The sequence below is a fragment of the Simochromis diagramma genome, unplaced genomic scaffold (genome assembly GCF_900408965.1).
Source record: "Simochromis diagramma unplaced genomic scaffold, fSimDia1.1 OVJJ01000768.1, whole genome shotgun sequence".
NCBI lineage: Eukaryota > Metazoa > Chordata > Actinopteri > Cichliformes > Cichlidae > Simochromis > Simochromis diagramma.
Window position 1 is genome coordinate 315094 of NW_024387035.1, and position 20244 is coordinate 335337.

Sequence of the window (20244 nt, forward strand, 5' to 3'; positions counted from 1 at the left end):
AGAACGAGTTCAGCTTGTCAGATTTACATAAATCCTCGATCGCTAGCAGTGCTGTTTGTTTGTAGGTTTTCTCCCCCACAAACACAACAATGTCGACGAAACCTTTTGCACCGTCAGAGGCTCCTGTGGTAGCTCCCACAAGGCTGAGGAAGACGCTAACTATGGCACCAAAAGTTTGACTCCTGGACATGCTAAAGGAAGCTAGAAGTTACCGCATTCTTCAGATTATAAGACGCATTAAGCAAAGCCAAACAGTCAGAGGAGTCAAACTTGACTCATTCTTCTTGCTTCGTCTACTTCTGTACCATTGATTCATTAATGTTGAACTCTCTGCAGCTGTTCCCATGTTCTGAAAACAGGGTTTGATCTTTGGTTTCTTCTATAATACTGGACTTATTTTGCTAACAAGGTTTGAACTTTGTGTTTAAACAAGCGAGAGAAGAGTGAAAATGTTCATACCTGTCTGAGGAAAGTGTACAGCTTGTAGTGAGGTTATTTACAGCCTTCAAACATCTATAATAACTTTAAAAAATGAAGCTGACTACTGTACAGATTTCACCTATCGCGGGATCTTTTAGAACCTAACTGCCGCAATAAACGAGGATCTGCTTTACACATAAAATAATGAGGCCTCTGCCTTTAAATGGGGGGACAGTAACTGCTGAGTAAGTGTGTAAAAACTGCAGATAGTAAGACGTGAAAAAAGACGCACAACTTTTGACGCTGTGTGATGAACCCCGTATTCCTCGTCCACGTAAATGCAAAGAAGGAGTTTAAAAAATCTCAGTTTTAGATGATTCAAAATGCCGTTTACGTGTGAACGAAAGGCCCAAACACATAGAAAAAGCTGTACAGGTGTGGACAGAGCTGAAGACGTAGAAGATTATTTTATTGCTACCAGTAACTGATTGCAGTTTACTCTTATTTGTTTAATTGTTCACTAAAGGTTTTAGGTTTGAAATCAATTTTAAGTCGAGTTGGTTTTGGTCTGGTGAGTAACCTTCAGTAATAGTAATGAATCACACAGCAATGAGACATTAATGTAGTTGTAAAATCTTGATAATATATTAAGTAATCCATAGTATTCAGAATACGTTACAAAATACCTTTTGGGGCATGTAATCTGTAATCTGTAGTGGAATACATTTGAAAACTTACCTTCCCAACACTGACTGTTTCATTATATACAGGACACACATGGACAACTGCATCAGCAGTGTGTGGCTGTTTTAATGCAGCTCACATCAAATCATCTCTGAATGTTTCCTTCTTATTGTTCCAGTGTTGATGTTTGGAATCATCATGAAGCAGTCAGGATCTTTGTGAGTCTGTTCTGTGCAGCAGCAGAGAGAGAGCAGCAGACAGGAGAGAAGATCCTGGAGCTGTTAGCATCAGTGTGCACATATCAGACATTCCCTCTTCATGAGAGACGCATGGATGAAGATGATGATGATGATCAGATTAACTTCCTGTTGGATCTGTGCTCCCACGTGAAGGACTGTGAGACTAAAACAGGTGTGAGTGTCCTTCCATCATTACAGTCAGTTTTCCAGTCAGCTCCTGCAGTCTGGTCCATAGACCTCTCAGAGAGAAAGACCTCCATCCTCCTGGAGCTGCTGAAACTCCAACCAGAGAAGAAACAAGTGGAGCTGAGAGGCTGCTCACATGAAGAGAGTGAAGTGAGGAGTTTGCTGCAGTGTCTGCCTTTTATCTCACAGCTCAGGTAAACGACACGTTCTTCACACAATAAAGTCTGTCTGTCAATAAATGAGTGCTGAAAATAATTCATGAAAATATTTTAGCTCTATTTGACAATTTAGTTGCTGCTTGATTGAAGCCAGTTTATAGAAACGAGTCCACAAATTTGTAACGTTTACCTTCAACAGTTTTTTAACATGTGACAGTTTGTCTGTGAGAATAAAACTGCACTTAGTGACATTTACAGCATCACTAAGACCTCCTGGGGAAAAAGCTTCATTAAAATTATTAATAATAATTATGCTGTTAAGGTATTTATGTGTTTCTGATGGGCTTTAAAACAAAACAGCATCAAGCAGCTGTCACTGCAGAGGGAAACAGTTTGAGTCATCCAGGATGTTCAGCTTCAGCCTGCATTTGGGGCCTCTCTTCTCCACATCCACACAACGACCATTCATACGTTATTTCTGTCTTCTTCCACACAAAGTAGACCCACTGATTTCACCTCCATTAATAAGAAATATTGTTACATTAACAGGTGACACAGAGCTATAAACAATATGTAACTATAACAACACAGGCAACACTGTTGCTGCATCAAAGGAGACTAAGCGATGCTGGTAGCGATCATTAACATGTCAATGAATGAATGTGTGTGTGAGCGCTCTGTGCTGCAGTTTATTTGTAAGCTGACAGCTGCACATTAAAGCTGTGACACTTTGACCTCGATCCACTTAAACATGAAAGGTTACTCGCTGCATTCAGCTCTGACACACAATCTGGTGAAGGAGTTTGTCACCACATCAAAGTGACGTTCATGTTATCATGAGCTCCAGCTCAGAGCAGACTGGACATAAAAGACTCAGAGAAAATGTGTCACTTACAGCTGATTTTAATCTGACACTGAACATAACCTGATCTACACCAGGCTGTGTTCAGCATCTGTTACCATGGTGATATAGCCAGGTACAGAGAGCTAGTCTGGTGAAACTAAACACTGACAGGAGGCTCAACGTGGCCACGAACATGTGAATCTTTGTGTTTAAGACTTTTCTGAACCAGAAAATATTAATTGAGTCTAATTTTCAGTGTAAACAAATCTAAACCTAAATGAATTAACTGTAAAATGTTGGTAAATATGTGATTTCCACGTGTGTGATGTGAGCAGCAGGTGAAGCTGCTGTTGTAGATGTTGTTGTTCCCCTCTGTGTGTGTCTGCATTGTTGATGTTTAGTGTTTTGCTGCTAACACTTTATAACAGCTGCACACTCTTCAGCATTAGTGTTAGTTAATACTTGTTTCATCATTTATGAAGCATTGCTCCTCCTCAGTATGTCGTTCATAAACATGGAGACACATGATGAAGTTTTGCTGAAGAGGCTCAAATATAACATGTTCAATGACAGCAGTCTGATACTTTTCCAATGATGGACGAACACTTTATAAAGTTGTACATGTGTTACAGATATTCCTGAGTTAATTCAGACAGTTACTGGTTGTTAGTGAAGCATGTTGTGTGAGCTGGTCTAAAGTGAGGCCCATCCATGACTTCCAAAGCATTTATCACATAACCTGAAAGCTCAGCAGGACCTGGAGACGCCAGCAGGTCTGAGCTGTCTTCATGACAGGAAAAGGAAAACGCACAAAGTGATACAGAACATACAAATATTGATCACACAGTGCAAACATAACTCACTGAAGGTTTGCAGAATATTACATGAGCAGGGCCAGAGTGTGAGTTTGAGGCTTTAAGAGAGGAAGAGACTCACTGAGCAGCTGGAGCCACTCAGAGCTGTAACTTCAATGTGCTGAAACTTCTTCTATCAAATCAAATGTGAATGATCACAAAACACTAGTGAATATTTCACACAGCGTCACAGACGACTGTAAACGTCACAAACACAGTGTTGATATTGAAGCTATCGAGGCTACTTTAGCTGCTCCCTCATCACAAGGAGTCACCTGATGATGCAGGAAAGTGTCTCTGGGATGTTGAAGAGTTTGGAAGTTCTGTCGTTGGCTCCTCTGGTTTGTAGTCAGTCAGTTTTAGTAAAGACGTCCAGTCAGCTTCACTTCCAAAGTGCTCCTGAGTGAAACACAGCAGCTAAGCTGTTTGGTGCTGTGCTTTCACACAGGTGAGCTCAGGTGAAGGCTGAAAGGGGGCGTGGCCTCCTCGTCTGGCACAGTGAAAGCTCAGAGCAGCTGCTCAGGCTAAGGAGGTGATGAGGTTCAGAGGTGGCTCGCCATCTCCTTCATCATAGAGAATCCAACGCAAACAGCATTTCCTGTCATATAAACATTGTAGAAAACAGACGTTACTGCATTAAACCAAGAAACACCAGGATTCAGTGACCATAGCAAATATAAAATCTAAACTCTCCAAATACTCCGACGTACATGAATAATACAACACTGTATTACAGCTGTTCTCACAGTGTTCTACCTTTTTACAGCAGTGACATAATTATTTGATCCTCTGCTCAATTTATGAGTTTGCTGACTTCCAAAGAAATAAACAGACTCTGATTTTATCAAAGTTTCATTTTACTGAAGACAGAAAATCAGCAAAGATCCAGATTAAACTCACAAACATTGCAAAGTGTGTCAGCAGTGTGTGGTTGTTTCAATGCAGCTCACATCAAATCATCTCTGAATGTTTCCTTCTTATTGTTGCAGTCTTGATGTTTGGAATCGTCATGCAGCAGTCAGGATCTTTGTGAGTCTGTTCTGTGCAGCAGCAGAGAGAGAGCAGCAGACAGGAGAGAAGATCCTGGAGCTGTTAGCATCAGTGTGCACATATCAGACATTCCCTCTTCATGAGAGACACATGGACAATCATTATCAGTGTGACTTCCTGTTGGATCTGTGCTCCCATGTGAAGGACTATGAGACTAAAACAGGTGTGAGTGTCCTTCCATCATTACAGTCAGTTTTCCAGTCAGCTCCTGCAGTCTGGTCCATAGACCTCTCAGAGAGAAAGACCTCCATCCTCCTGGAGCTGCTGAAACTCCAACCAGAGAAGAAACAAGTGGAGCTGTTGATATGGGGAGAAGAAGAAGAGAGTGAAGTGAGGAGTTTGCTGCAGTGTCTGCCTTTTATCTCACAGCTCAGGTACATGAATTCTTCTTTACATGATTAATTCTTCAGACGAGATGCTCCCTGAAGTCAGCAGTGGAAACATTTTTCAGTATATGCATTTTAATATAATTGTATAATTGTACAGACGGCTGAAGAGTGAAGCAGCTTGATCATAAGCAGGCTTTCTTTGTGTGAGCTGGCTTGATGAAAGCTAAACCTGCAGTCAGAGATGACAGCTGTGACAATGTGGGGGAAACTTTGTGTTCAGCTTCAGTCTCTGTCCACACTCACATAAAAGGAGGCCTTTGATTTGCTGTTTCTCTCTTCTTCCACACTAAATGGACCAATCGAATGGCGCCTTCATCAGTCACAAACATGAGCACATGAATGGATGATCAACATCTGTGAAGAAGTGAATGAATAGATGTGTGTGAGCGCTCTGTGCTGCACATTAGAGCTGTAAGAAATATTTGTAAAAATTATTATTGAAAACTATTTTAATAGTAAGGCAATATGAGCAGTGTTACAGGCACAGCCCTGAAGACGGGAGCCTGATGGGCAGTGTGGTCCGTGCAATTCTGCACATTTTTCTTTCTTTTTTTTAACAGCGCATTGTGTTGTGCATCCTGATTTGTTGCAGACCATTATCAATCAACCTTGAGCTGTGTCTCCTGTCCAGTACAGAACGAGTTCAGCTTGTCAGATTTACATAAATCCTCGATCGCTAGCAGTGCTGTATGTTTGTAGGTTTTCTCCCCCACAAACACGACAATGTCGACGAAACCTTTTGCACCGTCAGAGGCTCCTGTGGTAGCTCCCACAAGGCTGAGGAAGACGCTAACTATGGCACCAAAAGTTTGACTCCTGGACATGCTAAAGGAAGCTAGAAGTTACCGCATTCTTCAGATTATAAGACGCATTAAGCAAAGCCAAACAGTCAGAGGAGTCAAACTTGACTCATTCTTCTTGCTTCGTCTACTTCTGTACCATTGATTCATTAATGTTGAACTCTCTGCAGCTGTTCCCATGTTCTGAAAACAGGGTTTGATCTTTGGTTTCTTCTATAATACTGGACTTATTTTGCTAACAAGGTTTGAACTTTGTGTTTAAACAAGCGAGAGAAGAGTGAAAATGTTCATACCTGTCTGAGGAAAGTGTACAGCTTGTAGTGAGGTTATTTACAGCCTTCAAACATCTATAATAACTTTAAAAATGAAGCTGACTACTGTACAGATTTCACCTATCGCGGGATCTTTTAGAACCTAAGTGCCGCAATAAACGAGGGTCTGCTTTAAACATAAAATAATGAGGCCTCTGCCTTTAAATGGGGGGACAGTAACTGCTGTGTAAGTGTGTAAAAACTGCAGATAGTAAGACGTGAAAAAAGACGCACAACTTTTGACGCTGCGTGATGAACCCCGTATTCCTCGTCCACGTAAATGCAAAGAAGGAGTTTAAAAAATCTCAGTTTTAGATGATTCAAAATGCCGTTTACGTGTGAACGAAAGACCCAAACACATAGAAAAAGCTGTACAGGTGTGGACAGAGCTGAAGACGTAGAAGATTATTTTATTGCTACCAGTAACTGATTGCAGTTTACTCTTATTTGTTGAATTGTTCACTAAAGGTTTTAGGTTTGAAATCAATTTTAAGTCGAGTTGGTTTTGGTCTGGTGAGTAACCTTCAGTAATAGTAATAAATCACACAGCAATGAGACATTAATGTAGTTGTAAAATCTTGATAATATATTAAGTAATCCATAGTATTCAGAATACGTTACAAAATACCTTTTGGGGCATGTAATCTGTAATCTGTAGTGGAATACATTTGAAAACTTACCTTCCCAACACTGTCTGTTTCATTATATACAGGACACACATGGACAACTGCATCAGCAGTGTGTGGCTGTTTTAATGCAGCTCACATCAAATCATCTCTGAATGTTTCCTTCTTATTGTTCCAGTGTTGATGTTTGGAATCATCATGAAGCAGTCAGGATCTTTGTGAGTCTGTTCTGTGCAGCAGCAGAGAGAGAGCAGCAGACAGGAGAGAAGATCCTGGAGCTGTTAGCATCAGTGTGCACATATCAGACATTCCCTCTTCATGAGAGACGCATGGATGAAGATGATGATGATGATCAGATTAACTTCCTGTTGGATCTGTGCTCCCATGTGAAGGACTGTGAGACTAAAACAGGTGTGAGTGTCCTTCCATCATTACAGTCAGTTTTCCAGTCAGCTCCTGCAGTCTGGTCCATAGACCTCTCAGAGAGAAAGACCTCCATCCTCCTGGAGCTGCTGAAACTCCAACCAGAGAAGAAACAAGTGGAGCTGACAGGCTGCTCACATGAAGAGAGTGAAGTGAGGAGTTTGCTGCAGTGTCTGCCTTTTATCTCTCAGCTCAGGTACATGAATTCTTCTTTACATGATTAATTCTTCAGACGAGATGCTCCCTGAAGTCAGCAGTGGAAACATTTTTCAGTATATGCATTTTAATATAATTGTATAATTGTACAGACGGCTGAAGAGTGAAGCAGCTTGATCATAAGCAGGCTTTCTTTGTGTGAGCTGGCTTGATGAAAGCTAAACCTGCAGTCAGAGATGACAGCTGTGACAATGTGGGGGAAACTTTGTGTTCAGCTTCAGTCTCTGTCCACACTCACATAAAAGGAGGCCTTTGATTCGCTCTTTCTCTCTTCTTCCACACTAAATGGACCAATCGAATGGCGCCTTCATCAGTCACAAACATGAGCACATGAATGGATGATCAACATCTGTGAAGAAGTGAATGAATAGATGTGTGTGAGCGCTCTGTGCTGCACATTAGAGCTGTAAGAAATATTTGTAAAAATTATTATTGAAAACTATTTTAATAGTCAGGCAATATGAGCAGTGTTACAGGCACAGCCCTGAAGACGGGAGCCTGATGGGCAGTGTGGTCCGTGCAATTCTGCAGATTTTTCTTTCTTTTTTTAACAGCGCATTGTGTTGTGCATCCTGATTTGTTGCAGACCATTACCAATCAACCTTGAGCTGTGTCTCCTGTCCAGTACAGAACGAGTTCAGCTTGTCAGATTTACATAAATCCTCGATCGCTAGCAGTGCTGTATGTTTGTAGGTTTTCTCCCCCACAAACACGACAATGTCGACGAAACCTTTTGCACCGTCAGAGGCTCCTGTGGTAGCTCCCACAAGGCTGAGGAAGACGCTAACTATGGCACCAAAAGTTTGACTTCTGCACATGCTAAAGGAAGCTAGAAGTTACCGCATTCTTCAGATTATAAGACGCATTAAGCAAAGCCAAACAGTCAGAGGAGTCAAACTTGACTCATTCTTCTTGCTTCGTCTACTTCTGTACCATTGATTCATTAATGTTGAACTCTCTGCAGCTGTTCCCATGTTCTGAAAACAGGGTTTGATCTTTGGTTTCTTCTATAATACTGGACTTATTTTGCTAACAAGGTTTGAACTTTGTGTTTAAACAAGCGAGAGAAGAGTGAAAATGTTCATACCTGTCTGAGGAAAGTGTACAGCTTGTAGTGAGGTTATTTACAGCCTTCAAACATCTATAATAACTTTAAAAATGAAGCTGACTACTGTACAGATTTCACCTATCGCGGGATTTTTTAGAACCTAACTGCCGCAATAAACGAGGATCTGCTTTACACATAAAATAATGAGGCCTCTGCCTTTAAATGGGGGGACAGTAACTGCTGAGTAAGTGTGTAAAAACCACAAATAGTAAGACGTGAAAAAAGACGCACAAGTTTTGACGCTGCGTGATGAACCCCGTATTCCTCGTCCACGTAAATGCAAAGGAGTTTAAAAAATCTCAGTTTTAGATGATTCAAAATGCCGTTTACGTGTGAACGAAAGGCCCAAACACATAGAAAAAGCTGTACAGGTGTGGACAGAGCTGAAGACGTAGAAGATTATTTTATTGCTACCAGTAACTGATTGCAGTTTACTCTTATTTGTTGAATTGTTCACTAAAGGTTTTAGGTTTGAAATCAATTTTAAGTCGAGTTGGTTTTGGTCTGGTGAGTAACCTTCAGTAATAGTAATAAATCACACAGCAATGAGACACTAATGTAGTTGTAAAATCTTGATAATATATTAAGTAATCCATAGTATTCAGAATACGTTACAAAATACCTTTTGGGGCATGTAATCTGTAATCTGTAGTGGAATACATTTGAAAACTTACCTTCCCAACACTGTCTGTTTCATTATATACAGGACACACATGGACAACTGCATCAGCAGTGTGTGGCTGTTTCAATGCAGCTCACATCAAATCATCTCTAAATGTTTCCTTCTTATTGTTCCAGTGTTGATGTTTGGAATCGTCATGCAGCAGTCAGGATCTTTGTGAGTCTGTTCTGTGCAGCAGCAGAGAGAGAGCAGCAGACAGGAGAGAAGATCCTGGAGCTGTTAGCATCAGTGTGCACATATCAGACATTCCCTCTTCATGAGAGACACATGGATGAAGATGATGATGATGATCTGAAGCAATATCAGTGTAACTTCCTGTTGGATCTGTGCTCCCATGTGAAGGACTGTGAGACTAAAACAGGTCTGAGTGTCCTTCCATCATTACAGTCAGTTTTCCAGTCAGCTCCTGCAGTCTGGTCCATAGACCTCTCAGAGAGAAAGACCTCCATCCTCCTGGAGCTGCTGAAACTCCAACCAGAGAAGAAACAAGTGGAGCTGACAGGCTGCTCACATGAAGAGAGTGAAGTGAGGAGTTTGCTGCAGTGTCTGCCTTTTATCTCACAGCTCAGGTAAATAAGTGATGATGGTTTCATTTGCAGAACGTTTCCAGCATGTTCTCTGATCCCATCTTCACTGTGTTCCAGCTGTGGTCCAGAGTTCTTCCAGAGTGTGTGCACATCCATGTCTGTGAGATCCAGAGAGGAGGCCCAGCAGCTGGAGTCTCTGCTGCAGCTGCTGGGCCTCCAGCTGCTGCTAACAGGAGCGTTACACAGGAAAAGCTGCAGGTCTGTGGGGAGAGTTCTCAAACTGTGCGGCTCTAAAGTGGATCTCATCCTCACACCCAGCAAGATGTCTGCCAGAGGAGGCGCTCTGCTCTTCAGACACACAACACGACTACACAGTCTGAGGCAGGAAGTGAAACCATGACTCTCTCCTGCTCTTCTAACATCATTTCTATGTGAATCTTTAGTTCTTGGTGTTCATCATTTCTGCTCTTTCGTCTCTTCGTTCTTCAGGCTTTCCATCGACATGTCCTTGCTGCTGTCTCAGTGGGTAAGAAGAGGCAGAGCGGCCCGTCGGCTGGCTGTTGAAGAGCTTTCTCTTGTGCCTAAGAAAGCCCGACCATCACACAGAGTATTGTTGAGGGCCGTCAGTAGTTTGGCTTCCCTGCTGAGATACTGGACAGTCGGACGGTTAGACCTGACTGAGACCTGCATCCCTGCTCAGGGTCTCATTGCACTGCTGCTCCATCATGGTCCTCTGACAGTCAAGTAAATGTCTTTCTGAACATCACAGGACAAATAAAATGTCGATTTTTACTTCAAAGCTTATTTTATATTGATGATCTCTGCAGACTGAGTGAAGAGAGCTTCCAGCAGCTCCTGTCTCTCCTCCATGAAACCCAGGACAAGGACTTGACGTTGTCCTTCTTGAGTAAGGTTGGTGGAGACCTGACCTCCTGCTGCCTGAGCTGGGAGCTGCTTCACTATCTGCTGCAGCAGCCGTCGGCTCAGACCATCACTGTGGACCTGAGGAAGAACCTGTTCTTACAGGAGGAGACCACACGTCTGCTTCCCTTTCTGGACAGGATTGTGTTTACAAGGTGCTGAATGTGGTTTGATCTTTTACACAGTTTCTGCTGATTAATCAGGAGGATTTGAAATGCTGTCTCATCTTTAATCAGCACTTCATGGATCCTTTAAACAAAGTTGGAAATAAACTCTTTGTTTTCAGGCCCAGTCCCAGCTTTGTGATGAGCTCCATCAGAGAGCTCTACAGAGCTCACGACAGTCACGCTGTTCCCAGTTTGCTGAGGTCACTCGGTCATGTGATCAGCCTGAGCTGCAGACAGCTGGACTCAGTGGACTGTGCTGCTCTGATCTTCATCCTCAGACACGGAGACGGAGTCAGACTGAACCTGCTGTGGACCTCCATACCAGCAGGGGGAGTAGAGTCCATCCTCCTCATGCTGGACAGCGTTTCTCGTCTCAGGTCCGATATTAGAGCTCGTTCCTCTGTGCTGCACTGTGTGATTGCTGAACAACACACTTTATTGTAACAATGCTTCAAAAACAAGCTAACATTTTACTGTTAGTGTGGAACAGATTACATGAACAGTCGAACAAGAAACTACAAGGAAAGTTTCAAACAGCAGGCAGAGTGAACATCATTTAAAGGTAGAGCAGTAATAATAACACATTTTATTAGTGGGCGCCTGTCTAACAACCCAGGGTCACCGTAGCAAACACGGAACAGGAAACAGGATCCAACAGTAACTGGTTCATGGTGATGTTTACAGACAGTAAGCTGGTTTGAAGACGGCTTTGAATTCAGTTTTCCTGGAAAAGAATTCAGAGCCGCTGATAGTGGCGCTCATAGTGGCGACATGTACGAACAACCATGTGGTGAAGCTTCATATCTTATATATCATAGTTGGAAAGAGACGATAATTACACTCTGATGACACAAACATGTTATCACTATGGTATGTGTTCTTTAATGATGACCAGATGTTTATTTCACTGCTTATCATCGAGGGTTTCATCACAGATGCCCCGCCCCCGACTGTTTCACACAAGCTTTTCTTTAGCATTAGCCCGCTGTCATGGCAACAGTGAGAGCCATTTGTTGTATTTTAATCCAACACAAACTTTACTAAACAACAAAGAAATTCAGACTAATCAAAAGTTTCTTTTTTTTTTAAGGGCCGACTTATCGCTGAACACACTGCAGCTTAGCATTAGCCGTCCTGTTTTTAGATGTCACACAATATTCATGAATTATTTACAAAGTTTACAAATGTCAGCTTTGCAATTTCTCATTAATTCTACAGATAATTGTTTAAAAATATATTATTGGAAATCATTTGGTGAAGTTTACAAATGAGGCCCAAACATTTCTGGTGATCTTCAGTGTTTCCCAAACTGCAGCCTCCGACTTGTTGCTTCTGATTTGTGTCTCATTTGTGGTTTTATCAAATGGTATCATCAGCGTTATTGTCATTTTAATCTTAGTGAATTAAAATTGGTCGAATTAACAATTTAATTGTATTAATTATAGTTATTATCAAGTGTTGTCATTACACCTCCTGGGCTTCTTTTATCAGCTGCTCGAACAACAAGCTGAAGGCTGGAAATCACAAGTTTGTCTGCAGACACATTTGAACTGGACCCATTAAAATAATCTGCTACATGCTGTGTTTCTGTGGCTTCCTGGACACAAAGGAGACATTTACTCTTCATCACTGCTGACAAATGATGCTTTTAATCTGATAAATGCAGTAAATTATGAACAACGAGTTACCAGATGAACTGAGTCCTTATTCATTTAAAGCTGTTATCTGTTAACATCCACCTGCACAATCAGCCCAAGCAGGGAAACTGGGCTCAGTGTGACTTTGTCTTAATAACATGAGTGCTGTGCATAAATCCAACATCTAATTACAATAATGTGTCTGCTGCTAGTTCATAGATGCTGTTCTTAAAATCCTTTAGTTTTAAAGATCAACACATTTTATTGGAGCCAGCAGTTTGTCTGCAGCATCTATAATTTTAGATTTTCTGTCTCCATGCGTTTCTTTCCAGTGTTGACAGGAACCAGCTGCTGAGGTTCATCCACTGCTGTGCTGCCTGTGACGTCCAGCAGGAGGCAGCGTCAGGCCTGCTGAGGACTCTGCAGCACAGCTTGGATCTGTCCTGCTCCTCCTGTGTGGAGCTACCGGAGGAGGATCAGACTGAGCCTCTGAGTCTGACTGCTGATGACTGCAGGGCCGTCTCCACCATCCTGACACGGGGCAGCCGGGACACACAGCTGGACCTGCGAGACTGTGAGGTGGAGGACAGCGTGCTGGACCTGCTGTTTCCTGTCCTCCACAGGGTCCGCCTCAGGTGGGAAAGACCACCGAAGAGTCTGAACCAGAGAGAACCTTGTTCACGCTGGTGTTGATGCATCCTGACAGTTTCTCTGTTTGTCCTGTTTAGAGTCAGTAACACTGTCCTCCTCCAGCTGCTGTCTCTGGTTCCTGTGAACAGTGAGAGGGACGCAGTGAGGCGGGCGGTGTCCCTGTGTACAGCCCTGGGTGGAGAGCTGGATCTCAGTCACAGCACGCTGGATCAGAGGGTCTGCGGGGCTTTGGTCCAGATGCTGGACTCGTGTGAAGGGCTGACAGAGCTGGACCTCAGTCACTGTCAGCTCACTGACCAGCTGCTGCTCCCTCTCATCACACATCTGCACAAAGTCCAAGTCCTAGAGTGAGTGTCACACACTGATCCTGCTGTGGGAGGCACCAACAACCATCAGCCTGTTCACACACACTACAGTAATATAATGTGCAGCGATCAGTTAGAGCCACATGTTGTGTTTGTGTTACAGTCTGAGTCACAATCAGATCACTGATGCTTCGACCGACGTGTTACTGCAGCTGCTCTCCATCAACCCCTCCATCCACTGTGTGCGGTGAGCCAACATGAAGGAGTTTCTTCTCAGACTCTGAGAGGAATCATTCACAGCCTGAGCTCACGTGGATTCATGTTGTTCTGTGTGAGTGACGTCTGCTCTCTCTGCTTTGGTCTCTTTGTAGACTCTTCAGCAACAACATCGTGCACAGAGCAGCCTTCAAGGAGCACACGCAGTTTGAGATCTGGTGAAGCACTCGCCATCATCACCATCATCATTATCATCATCCTCCTGGTCGTCATCATCATCATGGTCGTCATCATCAGGGAGATGTAGTTTTATGGTCTCAGTAAAAACTCTCGCAATTGCTTCATACTAAGCAATTTAATATAATTTAAATTTAATTTAAGTAAGAATCTATCGGCACCTGTGGTCGGCTCGGCTGAGGAGATCCAGCGTCCCCGCCTTCTCTCACCTCGTCTTCGCTGCAGTGAATCCGCAGAATCTGTGGCCACTGAAACAGGTTCCCTGGATGGCTGTCACCGGTCTGATGGACCCTACCAGGATCGCCCTTGTTAACGCTCGGTCGTTAGCAAATAAAACGTTCATGTTGATTTCCTCTGTGTGACAGAAACCTGGCTAAGTGACGGTGAGTTAAGCGCTTTCTCAGAACTGTCACCGCCAAACTGTTCGTATTTTAACTCACCGAGGACGGGCCGAGGTGGAGGAGTGGCCACAGTTTACAGAAATACTTTTCGCCAACTGTCACCTGTCACTTTCTCCAGTTTTGACCTGAATATGTTTGAGCTGGGTCATCCTGTTCTCTGTGCGCTGATCTACCGTCCACCTAAATATAACAGCAACTTTGTTCATGACTTCTCTGAGTTCTTGGCTGGAATAATGACAAAGTAGGACAAAGTTTAGTCCTGGTGATATGAGTATTCATGTGTGTTGTCCTACTAAACCACTGGCAAAGGACTTTTTAAACCTACTTGATGCTTTTAATGTGTTGCAGTCTGTCACTGGTCCCACTCATAAACATGGACACACTCTGGTGTTGTCTCATGGTTTACCTGTTTATAATCTTCAAATTTATGATGTCGTCTTTTCTGATCATTTGCCTGTATTGTTTGAAACTTCTCTTCCCTGTAACATCACTACTTGTGTCCTCCTACTGCTTCTCACATGTTTAAACCATCAAGTGTCGCCCAGTTTTCTACCCCCTTTATTTTTTATTTATTTTTTATTTCAGAATTGTTGTCTTAAGGCCAAGAAAGATGCCAAGCGGATTTATTTTACCAAGTGGATCATCATGGCCTTGCCATATTGGTCCATTTGATTGACCTTTATTATAATTATGAATTTATTTTATTTTCAGTTGCTACAAACGGGACAGACATGACTGGAGGATAGGACAGGGAGAAAGAATGAAAGAAAGAGAGGGAGAGAAAGAAAACCAAAGGGGAGAAGAGACGGTGAGAAGGGGGGGAAGAGAGAAAAAACAAACAAACAAACAAACAAAAAAAACAAAACACCTGGGTCACCTGTATGGAGAAAAAAACAGAAGAGAAAGCAAACAACAAAGAGCAACATAATAAGAAAAACGGCACCATCACAATAAACTAGCTAGCAGTAGATATCAGTAGATACTAAATAATAAACGATATTGTGCAGCACGCAAGATAGACAGCGCACAATGTGCTTTGAGGCAGCAGCCAAGAAAGCTGTAGTCCGCGTCTGTGAACACCCGTGTGTACACCTGTGTGTACACCTGTGTGGATCAGCATGCTTGCATTCCAAAGGTTTCTCCATGTAACGATCTGCTAGGGAGTGTGGGGAGCCACAGCCCCGTCCTCCAGGGCATGAAGCAGGTATGGAGGAGATCAAAACTCCAGACATCCAGAGGCCCCAGAGTACAAGGGCCCGAGGAGGACCACCACAGGGGGGGAACCGTGCCACCCTCCTGGGAAGAGCTGAGTAGAGCCCCAAAGGAGAGGTCACCCCGCAGCTACGGAGCAGAGGCCAGAGGGGGTTGCAGTGGCGTGCTCGCAGGCTCTGCCGGCAGCCAGCTGTGCCAGAGGGGACCGAGCTTCAGGCCCAGAGGCCTGAGGGCATCCCACCCCCTGGAAGGGGGCCAGCCGGGCCACAGGCGCCAGGCCCCGCCCATTCTACTTTTAAATACTCTAGGAACAACAAGTAGGCCTGCAGTGTGAGAGCGAGGGAGAGAGAAAGGGGACGTGGCCCGGGTCAGAATCAAAGCAGCTGCTCTCCACCTCGTGGCACATGGTCACCTGCTCATCCACCAGCAGCCCTCTCACACACTTTACACTGTCAAACACTGTGTGTGCACCTCAGCTAACAACAGGCTACATTTAAGTCTGGACTACATGCTTTTATATTGAGGAGATTTTTCACTGTTTTTATTCCATCAGCAGCTCAACATCATGAGCAGCTTTGACATAAAGACATCAAACTCAAGCTGACTTTAAACTACTTTTAATACAGGGGCTCAAAAACAACAACATCTTTATTATATATCAGGACAAAGTCATTTTATATTTATATTTTATACTGTAACTGGAAATGATACACATTAATCTGATTTTGCTTTGGATTTATCTTCTGTTTTAGATCAACTTTGATCACTTAGAGCCATCTTAAGTCTGTTTGTTTTAACTTCTAACATCTCAGATGATTTCTGATCCCTGCTGTTCCCCATCTGCCCTGTAGGTGGCCTCAGTGTGCCTCAAACCATTTACAGATGATTACGTGTTGTTCACAGTTCATATTTAATCAGAAGACGTGGGATGTTGAAGCAGTTTATACACCTCCATCCATCCATGAACATGTAAGAAATCAAAGGTTTGCTTCATGTCTGAAATATGTAGAAAATATTTATTTATTTCATTATTTCATTATTTCATTCACAGGAGGTCAGAGTGTCGCACAAACAGCTTTAACTGCACAACGTCACACTTTAAATCATGTACAGACAAACCTGTGTGTTTGATTTATGGAGAAATAATAAAGACGTGTGCACAGCTGTCCATAAAGCAGCTTCTCACACAAACTCTGACACTTCAGTCACTTTAATTCAAAGCTGCATAATAAAGAGCTGTGGCTGCTATGAACTGCTGAGGATGACTGCATGAAGCTCTCAGCTGAAGTTTCATTCATCTATTTTAATGTTAATGTTGCCTTTTTAAGTCTGTGTGAGGATTTTAATGACACACATTAAAGGAGCTTCTTTGATTCAAACCAAATTCATGTTGATTTTCAGCCTGAAATGATAAAAACTTTAATAATTCTGTTTATAATCATCAACCTGGAGACTAATGAAAAGTATAATGGTACTTTGATTTGGAGCCTTTTTCAGCTTTATCTAACCAGATTCTTACTCTGGATGGCATTATCTTGGCCTCCAGTAACACTGTGAGACTTGTCCAGGACACAACCACTAAAATCTGATGTGGGGAAAATGAACAGAGGGAGTGATTTTTTAAGTCTGATTTCAGACCATGTAAGTAGTAGTTAAGCCAGGAGTAGGGCAAAACGTTTATGGCCCCGAAGTTCTATTTCCCACAACATATTGCTAGACTAGTAAGCAAAAACCTTTCTGTGATTAATCTGGCAGATTTGGGTTTTTTGTTTTAGTGATAGGTTAATTCTGCCAGTTAGGTTTGGGTTGCTTTCCTGTTTTCAACAGAGGGAGTTTTTCTATACATGGATATGTCCAGAACTGGGCCCATTATATTTGTAACGGTGCACTTAGAACAAACCTGTCAGGCGTTGCCCTTATGGTGATGATGTTTTGTGTTTTGATGATTTAATAATCAGCTCTCTTTTTTCTAATTTTTGTTCTAAGCAGGCCTGCAAGATTGAATTAACAGCGCTTTAAAACGTTTTCGTGACAGCAAATATAAGGTGAGCTTTTCCAGATTACAATGGAAGGCTGCCTGTGGGAACCCGATCAGTGTGTGAGTTCCTGTCTAAAAGGATTGCAGTGAGTCAATCCAGTCCAAAATCATAAACAATTGCTTTTTCTTTTAAAAATGATGACGTGATCTTGCTGGTGATGGAGACTGGAATAGGTTGTGCGTCTCCACTATCAGCAATATCTCGTGTGAATGCGTGTGAGTGAATGTGTGACTGGACTGACGATGTGGACTGAAGTGTCGACTGACTTGACACAGACAAAGACCGGACCAAGGTTAGGATTAGTGAATGTTGACAAACAATTCACCACGCCAGTAAGAAAAGGGTGGATGCTTTACTTTGTTTTGCTTTTGGCAGGAGCAGGAGGATGAGCGAGACGGGAGGGGGAGACTGTAGGTTCACCTGAGAGTGTGGAGCGGCAGACTTAACCCTTTGGCTGCGAATTTTGGGTTTTGCTGATGTTTGCTTGGTTCGTGTTACCATTAACCATAGCAGGCCACTGTAGAAGTCAATTAAATCTTATAGAGGAAAATAGTCAGAACCAAAACAATATTTAGGAATTACATAGGGGAATGGTAGAGTAAGACATTAAAATACAGTTATGGAATAACAAACACTGGTCCAGGTGTTTTTTCCCTTTAAAATAGTAACGTATTAAAAAGAGAGCACAACCGGTAGGGGCCTGTGATAGGACGCGGTATTGCAGGTAAACACGAGCAAAAAAAAGAAAAATGGGGTTTTCAAATGTCAAGTTCATGCTAACACTCGTGTTTTGTTTCTAGGTAGTTCTGGGGATGCAGGCTCTGGGCGGAGCCAGAAGTTCAACAGATTTGACATGATAATTAAACTGATTTCATTTCTTAATACAGGTTTGCAGGCCCAGAGCAAAGATACTCGAGAGGAGAATTGTTGAGGTCTAATATGACTAACCTTTTTCTTTTAATTTCGTAGATGTGGTGAAGCATTTTCATTCTATGTGACACATAAAATGTGTCAACGGGGGAATATTAGGAATTTTAGGAAAACACTGCTGATAAGGTCAACAGCTTTAATCATTATTTTGTAAATATTGGACCAAAACTGGCAGAACAAATTCCTGAGTCACTGCCATCAGTGGACTGTAGTGAAAACCTGATTGATAGGAACTCAATGTTCCTCACAAAAGTGGAGGAAAAAGAAATAATTGACATTGTACACATGTATAAATATAAAACATCTACTGATTGTAATGATATTGACATGAAAATCGTCAAGAAGGTCATTGAAGGAATTGTAGGACCTCTAACATATATTTGCAACTTATCATTTCAGACAGGAAAAGTGCCAAACAAAATGAAAATAGCTAAAGTTGTGCCGCTGTATGAAACCGGGGATAGATGCCACTTCACAAATTACAGGCCTGTTTCTTTACTACCACAATTCTCCAAAATCCTAGAAAACCTGTTTAATAAACGATTAGACAAACTCTTAGATAAATATAAATTACTCTCTGACAGTCAATATGGATTCAGATCAAAAAGATCAACATCTCTGGCATTAATCGAATCAATTGAGGAGATTACGAATGCTATAGATCAGAAACAGTATGCAGCTGGAGTATTTCTGGATCTCAAGAAAGCATTCGACACAATCAATCATGACATAATAATCAATAAACTGGAACGGTACGGGATCAGGGGGGTTGTACTGCAATGGGTGAAAAATTATTTAAGTGACAGGAAACAATTTGTGAAGCTGGGTGTCCATTCCTCACCATGCTTGGACATTGCTTGTGGTGTTCCACAAGGCTCTGTACTGGGTCCAAAATTATTTATATAAATGATATTTGTAAGGCATCTGATATATTAAAATTAGTATTATTTGCAGAAGACACAAATATTTTTTGTTCTGGGGGGAATCTAAAGGAGCTGCTGGATACAATTACTTCAGAAATGTGCAAAATTAAAAAATGGTTTTACAGGAACAAACTATAGCTAAATCTAAGTAAAACTAAAATTATCTTATTTGGGAATTCCCTTAGAAATGCACAAGTGCAGATTCATGTAGATGGTGTGGAAATTGAAAGAGTACTTGAACATAAGTTTCTTGGTGTGATTATAGATGATAAATTAAACTGGAAGTCTGATATAAATCATATACATAACAAAAATTCAAGAAGTGTCTCAATCTTGAGTAAAGTAAAACACATGCTGGAACACAAATCACTCCACAGTCTCTATTGTTCCCTGATTGCACCGTATTTGAACTACTGTGCAGAGGTTTGGGGCAATACTTACAAATGTTCGCTATCATCAATCTTTCTATTACAAAAAAGGGCCATAAGGATAATCCATAAAACTAGTTACAGAGCTCATACAAATCCACTATTTGTTTTTATTTTTGTGTTTTTGTGTCTCTGGTCTGACCAGAATCCTGGACTTCTGTGGTCAGTGTCTCAGTTTCACTATCGGTCAGTGTCACATCTTTGCTTCAGCATTAATGGTCATGTCTGAAAACCTGCAGTACAAACATGAGCTGGAACTGTGAATGTGCAGAAAGATGAAAGTAAAAGTCAAGTTCATGCACTCCCGGGCGATCAGTGGGCGGGGCCTGTGCCAGAGCATATGGACTGGATTGATAGCCAACTTTTGACGGGGGGGGGGATTTCTCTAAAGTCTCTCCTTTTTAATTAAATAAATTCATGAAAATAAATTAAAACATTAAATACGAAGAGAGCTAATCCAACGTATCTGTATTGTATAAACTGCCATCTTCAGAAGCCAGACAACAAAGTCACTTTTACACAGGTATAGGCTAATTGGATAATCCAAATTGCCACGAGGTGTGAATGGTTGTCTGTCCTTGTGTGTTAGCCCTGCGACAGACTGGCGAACTGTCCAGGGTGTACCCTGCCTCTCGCCCTATGACAGCTGGGATAGGCTCC

The 20244-nt window shown here is 42.2% G+C and overlaps 1 protein-coding gene across 1 annotated transcript; it reads left to right on the forward strand.

The window, feature by feature from the left end:
* Positions 1-1679: 1679 nt before the first annotated feature.
* Positions 1680-14439, forward strand: LOC120740757. The gene is made up of 11 exons (XM_040043231.1): positions 1680-1723; positions 4375-4503; positions 6869-7180; positions 9635-9898; positions 10007-10261; positions 10345-10593; positions 10725-10982; positions 12575-12877; positions 12971-13240; positions 13362-13445; positions 13570-14439. Exons 3-11 carry the CDS (start codon positions 6891-6893, stop codon positions 13634-13636), a joined length of 2040 nt encoding a protein of 679 aa, XP_039899165.1. The 5' UTR covers positions 1680-1723; positions 4375-4503; positions 6869-6890; the 3' UTR covers positions 13637-14439.
* The last annotated feature ends 5805 nt before the right edge of the window (positions 14440-20244 follow it).

Coding starts and splice junctions, on each gene's coding strand:
- LOC120740757 (XM_040043231.1), top strand. CDS start 6,891: ATGGATGAAGATGATGATGATGATCAGATTAACTTCCTGTTGGATCTG. Junction 10,262..10,344: donor CATGGTCCTCTGACAGTCAA/GTAAATGTCTTT, acceptor TGATCTCTGCAG/ACTGAGTGAAGAGAGCTTCC. Junction 13,446..13,569: donor CCCTCCATCCACTGTGTGCG/GTGAGCCAACAT, acceptor GTCTCTTTGTAG/ACTCTTCAGCAACAACATCG.